Below are 10891 nucleotides of genomic sequence, written 5' to 3'. Positions count from 1 at the left end.
GTAAACATTTTTTAAAAAATGAATTTTTGAAAAATTTTCATGGCATGTGAAGATCCTTGTACCATCCTTTAGTAGCGGCTTCTGGTGACCAGATCTAACCCCCTCTGGGGGAATTATTTCAATCTTTCATTCCTTGCCGCCAGCGGCATCACCCCCACCTAAGCCAATCAGGGCATTAGATTCCCCTCGTTCGCAATGATTGGCTAAGGCATGGGCAGATGACCCAATCAGGACCAAGAAGCCACCAAGAGACTAACTGGGACTTCCAGTTGGGCTTTTTCTCCCTTCCCCTCCTTTTTCCCTCCTCCCCAGGATGCAGACCTGTTGCTGTCAACTTGCCAAAACAGAGAGGCAGAGGGTGAAGACCACACAGTGGAAGGCAGCTCTAACATTATTACAACTTTGCCTAGACTCTAGACCAGACTGTGCTAAGTCAAAGCTTCCCTGGACTTTGCAGCTTTCGTTAGCCGTAATCCATGTTGTTTAAACCTGTTTGGTTTAACAGTCTGTAGTCTACAAGAAAAAGAACTCTAAATGATATACTTTTTTAAATTCCTTTTTCAAATTGTGGTAAAATATACATATCCTAAAATTTACCATTGGCAGCTCCGTGGTATTTGGTACATTCACATTATTATGTAACCAACAGCACCATCCCTCCTCAGAACGCTTTTCATCTTGCAAAACTAGAACTCCGTACCCAATAGTCAATAACATCCCAGTGCCCCTCCACCCAGCCCCTGGCAACCACCATGCTACTTTCTGTCTCTATGCATTTGGCTGTGAGTGCAATCACGCAACATTTGTCCTTTTGTGACTGGCTTACTTCATTCGGCATGTCTTAAAGTTTCATCCACGTTCTGGCATGTGCCAGAATTCCCTTCCTTTTTAAGGCTGAATAATATTCCATCATATGTGTGTACCACATTTTCTTTATCCATTCCTCCACCAGGGGACACTAGGAATGCTTCAACCCTTTTGGCTATGTGAATAATGCTGCTATGAATGAATGTAGGTGTACAAATATCTCTTCGAGACCTTGCTTTCCATTGTTTTGGGTATATACACAAAAGTGAAATTGCTGGGCCATATGGTACTCTATTTGGGGGAGGAGAAAACTGGGAGAAGAAGGGTAAATACTATCTTTTGTGGTTCAATTAAGGCAGCCTGAGGCCTGACTGGTGGCAGGAGAGGGAGGGGGTCCTTTTGCTTGAGGATCCTTGCATCTGTTGGGAAAGACAGAATGAGACCCAAACCTTGTTCCCTAAGGCACAGAGTTAGGGGGATCTGTCCAGCTGGACCAAGGATCATTTGCACAAAAAGGTAACAAGGTCTCTGAATTCACACCACCTTGAGGAAAGTGGGAGTCGGAGCTGGTGACCCAGGCTCCCTACAAGAACCTAGAGATCTGTGTGAGAGCAGAATGGGATCAGAATGTGGCCATGGACAGCTTCTTCTCTCACTCCAGCCACTTGCCTTCTGAAAAATGGTAAGCCGGGGAGTGTGCTTGAGAAGTCTGTTATCTTGGTGCCCAAAAGAGGACATCACAGAGATCTGGGCAGAAACTTGAACCAGCCAGGGCATCCCAGCAGCTGTGCTCAAGCAGCTCTTAGATGTGTGGGACCCACCCCCAACTACAAAACCAGGTGTCATTGAGAAGCCACAGCAGCTGGGACCTGCTAGGAGCCCTTTCTCCCCAACCACTTCTGGCATTAAGAGGCTGGACTGTACCATCTACCTCCACCTCATTTGAACTAAATAAACCTATAGCACACTTGAACAATGTAGGCAATGGATCAGGCTTCCTGATAACATGGATCAGGAGGCCTGATACAATTAGTTAAAAACAACAAACGACATATGGATATATTGATACCCTGAGTCTTTTGGGCAGAGCATTATAGACATACACAGCCATGTTGCTTTGCACTGCTCTGCGGGCATCATCCACATTACAGTCTATGTGACCAGTGCCTCCAGGCAGGGCTCATGTGCAGCCTCCATGGGCACATGTGGTGACCCCATATGTAAACAGGTCCACAGTCCTTTATTTGAGATCCCAAATCCAAAACTATCAGAAAACCTGAAGCTCCTTTTAACTCTTTTCCTGGCAAAACGTGAATTGAATGGATATGTGTGTTTTTATTTGTGTCACTGCAGAAATGTTAATGTATTTGGTTATAAGGTATTATCTCCAACCCCATTGGGATAGTACGGTATATGTGCCATACCGAATTTCCAAAATCTGAAAATCTCAGAATCTCAAAACAATCCTCACCGAAAGGGTTGTAGATACAAGATTGTGGAGCTGCATATCCTCTATTTCAAAATATTAACTGTGGGCATCACTGGTCGGGGAGACGTTTGGTTATTTTTATTTCCTTCTTCATGTTTTGCATTCCCCCAATTATCTGCACTATGTACTACTGGGATAATCAGAAAATAAAACCTACCATGCTTTTAAGAAAACATCAGGTAGCAGCCCCTTACGCTCCCCTGACCCACATTCAGGCCACACCCCTGTGTCCTTTGGCTCCGCCTCTTGAATGGGACCTGATTCTGGGCTACCTCCAGGAACTGGAGCACCATGGGGGACGCCTGGCTCACTTCCCAGCTCCTCCCAGGCCTTCTTTGCTGCAGCTCCATTTTCAGGCTCCACACCCCGTCATCCTTTCCCCGCCCCAGGGAGTTCTTGCACTGAGCTGGCTCAACGCCCAGCGTGCTTCCTGCCCCCTCTCCAAGCAGCACTTCTGAAGCTGCACCCCTTCCCGTCCACCCTCCTTTGACAGTGTCCCCAGAGGATGGGGACAGCAAGTTCTGTTCAGGCCCGGCAACTCTGAGGCTCTTGGTTTCACCCTGCCCCCATTAGGGGTGGGAAGAACACTGGGCACACACTGGGATCTCTGACCTGCGCCAGCTGGCCTGCCGAGGCCCCGCCTACGTCTTCCTGAAGCTACTCAGCTCAGTGCTACCTCTCCCCAGGAGTCCTGCCAGCATGGAAAAACTTCGTGTTCAAATACCCCTCAGAATAAGCCCCCAAGATTGTTAACTATCCCCATTCCTTACCTTGGTCAATGCCACACATAATGGAAATGAACAGAGCCTACGTGTGGGCACGATGCTCTTACAATTACACAGACCCTGGGACCTTGGCTTCCTGGGGCCAGGGAGACATCTCCTGGGCATATGCTGGTCTCAGGGCTTCCCTGCCTCCCTTCCTCTCCCCAGACTGCACACTTCTGCTGGCTGACGAGTGTGGCCCAATTGACATGAGCAAGGAGCCCCCCAAGCCCAGGCACAGAGCGCTTCTGGGGCTTGGGCAACAGGTCTCAGGGTGGGTGTGGTGTCCCCAGAGGGCAGGCCGGGGAACCACAGAAAGTAGCAGCCAGAATGTGGCCACCCAACAGATGGTGCCATGATGTTTAGCATAGAATCATCTTAGATTCCACACAATTCTTTTCTGGACCCCAGGGTCATAGAGGTGATGTGACACTAGTGGGTGGTATATGAGGGAGCCAGGGTTTGAACCCTCCTCTCAGAGGTCCAAAGCCTCCATCCTCCCTGATCCCTAATGTTCAGGGATCTCACTTGACAGACGATAACGCGGACACCGGGCTCTCCAGACACACACAGGCACACATGTGCTCTGTAGGGAGCCCGCCTCCCACTGACCCTGGGGCACCCCGCTCCGCCACCCACCCCACCCACCACTTCTCTTGTGGAAGTCTTCTGGGAGTTTTGTGTTGTTTCTATATTTGGAGGACTTTTTGGTCTTCTCTGTTTCCCGAATTGTTTCTGTGGCCCCGGAGATGGAGCCTGGGTCACCCTGTCTCTAGATTCTTCTGAACGGAGCTGGCAAGGAAATGAGAGAGGATCCTAATTAGGGGGGCGATAACCCCACGGAGAAGTTCAGATTCTCTTCAGCAGGCCGTGGGCTTCCCACAAGCCCTGCGTGTTTGTCAGATGTTTATAGAGCCTTCATTAACGGAGAGCTCGCTTAGATAAGAGGTGGGAGCGCAGCATCGAGGGCCAGATAAGAGCGCGCGGAGGCCACTCCGGGGACTGCGGCTGAGAGCCTGTGAGCCGGCCCGGGGGTTCCGTGCAGAGGCAAGAAAATGCGGGCGCGCTCCTTTTGGGCTCCTCCCCGCGCCCGCTAACACCCCCGGCGGCCGCCCGCAGTCTCCTGTCCAGGGCGACAGCGCCGTCCCAAGATGTGCTGCGGGGCGCTATGGGTGGCCCTGCCCGTGCTCTCCCTGCTGGCCTGCTCCGCGCAGGGGAAGCCGCTGGAGAGCCGGGGGCGCGCGCCCGCGGGGGGAGACGCCCACCGCTTGCTAGGGGGGGCCGGAGGCGAGCGGGAGGGAGGCACCTTCGACCTGAGGATGTTTCTGGAGAACATGAAGGTGGATTTCCTGCGCAGCCTCAACCTGAGCGGGGTCCCTTCCCAGGACAAAACCCGAGCGGAGCCACCGCAGTACATGATCGATCTGTACAACAGATACACCACCGACAAGTCGACCACCCCCGCATCCAACATCGTGCGCAGCTTCAGCGTGGAAGGTAGAGTCGGCTCCGCCAGGGCACCCCGGGGGGACTCAGGGGTCACGGCTGCACTGCCCAGTACGGTGGCCACTGGACCCACGAGGCTCTTTGCATTTCTATTTAAATAAATTAAAATGAAATAAAATTAATAATTTAGTTCACTGTCTTCAATTCAAGAGCTCAATGGTCATGTGTGGCTAATGGCTACCTTATAGGACAGTGCCGAGTGTGAAACGGGTCCCGTCCATTGCTGCAGAAAGTCCTACTGGACAGCTCTGCTGTAGAAGGTTCTCCCTCCCCGGGCCCGGTGCCACGTTTAACACATTAGGTGCCCCCGAATGCCAGCTCCCTTTCTTCCATCCCTTCTCCTCTTCCCCTTCCTTTATGTCCCCTTCCTACTTTGAAACAGACAATTTATTTAGCCTCACCCAAGTGGTGTCTTTTTTAACTCTGAAAGAATGGCTATTTCTCTCCCACCAAAAAGTATCTACAAGTCTGATCAATTTTTGTGAGAGAAACATCAGAGGACAGCTTTCTTATTTTCTAAATACAAAATGATTTGCCTGCTTTAATAGGACTGGAAGATAACAAACATCGACTTAGGGCTTGTGTCCACTAATGGCCGTGACATAGGTGAGATGATCTTGTGAGCAGGGAAGGAAGCCAAGGCTTGCAGATGCTGAGGGAACTTACCCGGGTCACACAGTGGTTCGGCAGCTGCATTCTGACCCAGGCCCCACCTGCCTACAAAGCTCAGGCTTTTCCTGCCTCTGCTGTTTCTCGGAACAGCCAGGCACACACTCGGCCTCTCTCCTCCAGGACTTGACCCCTGCCGACCCCTAACAGGCCTTGCCCAGGACCATGGTAGTCCAGACCTGCCCGCCTGCAGAGCTCATGCCCCGTCTAAAGGACGCGAGAGTCATGATACATGCCCAGCAGTGCTGCGTTTTCTGATTGCCCCAAAGAAGAAGAAGAATCTAGATTTCATGTGAACTTGCCTGATTTTTAAAATATTGGCTTCATTTTAAAAACTACAATGTGCGGGTCACCCAGATGCTGCCAGCACCTCACCGTCCCCATGGGGCGTGCCTGTAACCTGCGCTTTAGGAGAAGGCTGAGCTTCTTCGGCTGGATCTCATCACCAAATCCCAGAATCTGGGAGTCCAGCATTTGGAGCCATCTCCGTTACCATTCCCTCCCCCGCCCAGTATTGTCCATGCCCCCAAAACGAGTGTTCTGACTCGATCCCAGCCCTGCCTGTGGCCAGCACTCCTGTGGAGGGCAGGTATGCTTCCGTTTACAGATGGTCCACGTGCAGCTCAGGTAGGGAGGGTGTTTGTTTTCTAGATGTGTGATGTGGTCCCACAGCCATCTGCAAAGCATGCCACAATAAGAGCACGGTAGGGCATTGATGCTCATAGAGCCCGTTCACTCTTCACATAAGTTCTGCGGGAGCTAGAATGGCACATCCACATTGGGTGAGGGGCCACATGCTTTGAGGGGGGAACGCGTGTTGGGGAGGAGGGTCTGGGAAGGCGGCGAAAGATTGATTGAGCATCAGCTGTGAGGCAGGGACTGTGTCCGTAAGTTCCATGTGCCCTCTTGTGGAAGCCTCACACCAACCTTGGAAGGCAGGTAGGATGAGCCCCATTCTACAGATGAAGAAATGGAGGCCCAGAGAGACACGGGACTCCTCCAAGGTCACAAGCCTAGGAAAGGGCAAGGTCTGGATTAGCACTTTGGCCTGTCAGACACCGCTAGATATCACCGCAGCATGCTGTGGTCTCATGTTTGTGACTGAGCCACGGCATAATAGAGGTGTCCTGATGGCTGTGCATCAGCCAGGAGAGGTTGGACATGGACATCATTGTGTAGCTAAAAGGCAAGCCATGTTTTTGCCTACCATGACACAGCAGTGGAGCTAATATGTTTCCTTTTTTCCTCAAACATAAAAAAATCCACTTTAACTTTGCTCAGAAATTACAATTCTGAATGATTTCTATACTATTTAAACGCTGAGATTTTTAACATTGTCTTGATGTTGGAAATTCACCGCCCCCTCCCAGGGCGTCTCCTTTAACATCATACACTCAGGATCTGCACTCTGAGGCTGACAATGTGCTTTGCTATGTTATTTGGTTCTTTTTTTTTTTTTTAAGTGAAGAGCTTTACAGGATGTGTTCGCTTGGCAGTTAAACATTCTAAATACCAGTCTCCACATCTGTAAAAGTGGAATAATAATTAGACCCTTGCAGGGTTAGTGAGAAAAGCAAAGTGAAATATAGAAGGCAAAGCTTATAGTGCAAGGCTGGGCACTGACTAAATGCTTACTAAAGAGTGGGACCTGTGAACTCCAATGCAAGGCCTCTCCTGCCTCTGGTTTTCTTTGGAAGATCCTAAATGTAACTTTGAAAATTCTCTTCTACATTAAGGGCTTAGGTGAAACCCAATAAAGGTTTGGTAGAATCGGTCAATGTCATCTTGGGTGCCCTTTGACATGAGCCATGAGTCTGTTTTGGTGTAATGAAAGATGCCCATCGCTGACTGTGTGCCTGCATTTCAGATGCTGTCTCTCTTGCGGCCACGGAAGAGTTTCCCTTCCAGAAGCACATCTTGCTCTTCAACATCTCCATTCCCAGGCATGAGCAGATCACCAGGGCCGAGCTCCGACTCTATGCCTCCTGTCAAAACCACGGAGATTCTTCACATGAGTTGAAAGGCAGCATGGCCATTTATGATGTTCTGGATGGAGCAGATGCCTGGGATGCTTCTACGGGAACCAAGACATTCCTGGTGTCCCAGGACATTCGGGATGAGGGCTGGGAGACCTTTGAGGTCTCCAGTGCCGTGAAGCGGTGGGCCAGAGCAGACTCCACCAAAAGCAAAAATAAACTGGAAGTGACTGTGGAGAGTCACAGGAAGGGCTGTGACAAGCTGGATATCAGTGTCCCCCCAGGCCCCAAAAACCTGCCCTTCTTCGTCGTCTTCTCCAATGACCGCAGCAATGGGACCAAAGAGACCAGGCTGGAGCTCAGGGAGATGATTGGCCATGAACAGGAGAGTGTGCTCAAGAAGTTGTCCAAGAATGGTCCGGCAGAAGCAGGGGACAACAAGGATGAGGATGAGGAAGGTCACAAGGCCACAGGGTCATCTTTAGCCAGATGGAAGAGAAGTGCCGGGGCCAACAACCACTGCCAGAAGACCTCCCTGAGGGTGAACTTCGAGGACATTGGCTGGGACAGCTGGATCATTGCACCCAAGGAGTATGATGCGTACGAATGTAAAGGGGGCTGCTTCTTCCCCCTGGCTGATGACGTGACCCCCACGAAGCACGCCATTGTGCAGACCCTGGTGCATCTCAAGTTCCCCATGAAAGTGGGCAAGGCCTGCTGCGTGCCCACCAAACTGAGCCCCATCTCCATCCTCTACAAGGATGACATGGGGGTCCCCACCCTCAAGTACCACTATGAAGGGATGAGCGTGGCAGAGTGTGGGTGCAGGTAGTGCTGGCCTGCGGGCAGGGGGAGACAGGGTGGAGGGGTCCTGCTGAGAGGTCCTGTGTCCCTCTGGGCATGACAGGGACTAAGTCTGTCTGCATGCCAGCCTGAAGAAGGAAAGGAAGCTGCCACATCCTAGAGGTAAAAGCCTGCCCACACATACACCACTGGGTCCAGCTTCAGGGGAAGACAATAGCAAGGGGCTGGGGGTGAGAGCTTAGAAGAGGAAAGCCTAGAAGGATTGTTGGGGTGCTAGGGAAGACAACCAAAAGGGGCCAGTAGAAAAATAATCCAGAGCCAGCAGTAAAGAACAAAAGGGAGGCAGAGGAGTACAGACAGATGGGGCAGAGATTTATGGAGACAAGAAGGACGGGGTGCATTCCAGTAACTTCAGGGAGTGAAGGGGACAGGGACAGCTATGTGCCCTACACCCATCACTTCACAGGTTCCCACAACCCAGTGAGATGGGTGTGACGAGTCCCAGCTTACACATGCAGAAAACAAAATGCAGTCCAAGTAACACCGGTCAAAGGCATGAATGATTCCAACCCATAGGTCTCCATCGGTCTGTCGGCCACCAAAGCCCAAGAGCTTCTCAAATATCCCATCAAAGTTTATCAGGTCACCTTTCAGCTGAAGAACAATTAGATGCCGGGAGGCAGGCATTGAGGGGCAAGCTGGGCTCAGCCCTGGCCAGTACCCACCCGGATGACTGGGTTGCTTGGAGCATCCGGAGCACATTCTGACTGCTGGTGCCTGTGTTGCATCAGTGGCCCAGTGCTTTTTAAGATGACCCTTGAGCCACTAAACACTACCCCCAAAACCATCTGCAGGATGGAAAGAGGGCATGACAGAAGCCCTCGGGTAGTAGCTTGTACCACGGCTGCAGGTGCTTGGACCCAGTGGCATGATGCTTGCACAGCCAGCGGTTCACACAGGGCCACCGGCTGCCCGTAAACTCAGACTCTGAGATGGTTTGGGAGGAGCAGGCACAATTTACCCCCAAGGGATGGGGCAGCCTACAGCCCGCATCTCTGCAGTTAATTTACTCAGCATAACCAGCTCACCAGCAGAACACATCTGTGGGCTGCCCTCCCACAAGGACTCCGTGGGAGACAGGACCTGGATTTGCATTTGTTGGAATAAATGCGTTCTTGCTTTGGTATTTGCAATGTCCCTATTTTTACTCCTCGGTGACATATGTTCAAGTGATGATGTCCAGCCTTCCTGGGAGAGGGTACCCAGCCACTGAAGAACTTAGGTCCTTAGTGGCCACATCCAGCTCTGCCTGCACCTGCCGGCTTCCTCGAGCAGTGTGTGTTCAGCTCTGTCCTGGGCTTGGGCCTCAGGACTGGACTCAGCCCCCATTGACCCCAAGACGGGACAGAGTTTCCATTTCTTCTGAATTTCATTCTCTTCTCTGACTCTAGAGGCCACACGTGGAATGGGGTGGAGTGAGGAAGAGTCTAGAGGTGGTGAAGATTCCACTCCATGGCCCTTCTGACCGCTGGCCAGAGCAGAGCCTATAAGAGGCCTAGAGAGGCCCAGGCCATTCCCACTGGTTGAAGCTCTCAGTATATTTTTTTAAAAAGTGACTTGTGCCAGATGTTTACAAGGAACTAATGAAGAGCTTTAACATAATGAATGCAAATTAATTAATTTAAATACAATTAATTACTGGAGTTACAGAAAGTACTAATTCCTGGTACGACAACGTTGCTCAATCATAAAGGTGGATGAGGAACATCTTTTAGTCCTGGCGGTGTATTCTGTGCCTGCATCAAAGTTTCACTTGGAAATAAAGTCAAATGTCTAAACTGTGGACTTTTCCTGAATCTGAGACCTGGGTTTGACTACTCCTCAATGCCATACCCTCACCACACCTCCCCACAGGCCCTTCTTTCCCTGGGTGGGGGGCAGAGGAGAAGGGCATGGAGACAGAGTTGCCACGGTGGCGAGTGGACAGGTGTGGGCAGCGTCTCTGTCTGCAGGGAGAGTGGACGTGTCCATATAAGGGCATGTGTGTGGGTATGTGAGAAAGCAGATGTTTGCAAGCGGGCAGCAGTTAGCCCCATGCCGTCCCTCATTTCCCCCATGTCAGGGGAGGGAGGTCTGGGCCATGAGTCACCCCTGCCCAGTGGCCTGGGCCCTGCTCCACTATTCCAGCATCGGCTCCCAGTATGTGCCCGCTCAGATGCCAAGCTCCAGCCCCCTCCCAGGGCCACTCCCTGGCGATGCCCTCAGCCAGCTGCCTGGCCACCTCACTTCCAGCTGCAGAGCCCAAGTCACCATCCGTGAAGGCTTGACTCTAGTGGCACCCCTTTTGTCCCCTCTCTTGATGCTCCAGCTCTGATCTTCCTGCTCTGAAGAGCACTACAGTGCTTCTGTCTCGTGGGTCTTATGGGCTCAGCGTGGGGACCTGCTCACCTCTTGTCTGAGGTGTCTTGTCACCGCATGTGCCACCAAGTCTTCAGGAGGCAAGGCCTGAGAGCCTCTGACCTCGGTCACTCTCAGAGGGCTGCCGTGGGCTGTGGCTCAGGACAAACTGACTTGGACGGATGTGCAGGGAAAAGAACTTGCAAGGAGCGTCCCCAAGAAATGCTGTCTGGCTTCCACCTCCCTAGGTTATTCTTCCCACCAGATTCCCCAAAGCTTCCTTCACCCCCGGCCAGAGAACAAAATGCAACAGCGCCATCCTCTGGACACTCCGTTATGCGGACAGTTAGCCCTCTGCCTAATCACCAGCACCCTTAGTACTGCATTTTTAACGTGTCCTAAAGCGCGTTCATTTTTGTCGTATCTGGGTGGTGATATTACCGCTACTACACGTATGAAGAGGCTGAAACCCAGTGAGA

The 10891-nt window shown here is 51.5% G+C and overlaps 1 protein-coding gene across 1 annotated transcript; it reads left to right on the top strand.

Annotated features, from left to right (window-relative positions):
* The first annotated feature begins 4211 nt into the window (after positions 1–4211).
* On the top strand, positions 4212–8043 carry GDF2 (growth differentiation factor 2). Its single transcript, XM_047824481.1, has 2 exons — positions 4212–4557; positions 7103–8043. Exons 1-2 carry the CDS (start codon positions 4212–4214, stop codon positions 8041–8043), a joined length of 1287 nt encoding a protein of 428 aa, XP_047680437.1.
* Positions 8044–10891: the final 2848 nt, after the last annotated feature.

This window comes from Prionailurus viverrinus, chromosome D2, assembly GCF_022837055.1.
Source record: "Prionailurus viverrinus isolate Anna chromosome D2, UM_Priviv_1.0, whole genome shotgun sequence".
NCBI classification, from domain to species: Eukaryota; Metazoa; Chordata; class Mammalia; order Carnivora; family Felidae; genus Prionailurus; species Prionailurus viverrinus.
Note: the sequence above shows the minus strand (reverse complement) of the source record. Positions and strands in the feature narration are given on the sequence as shown.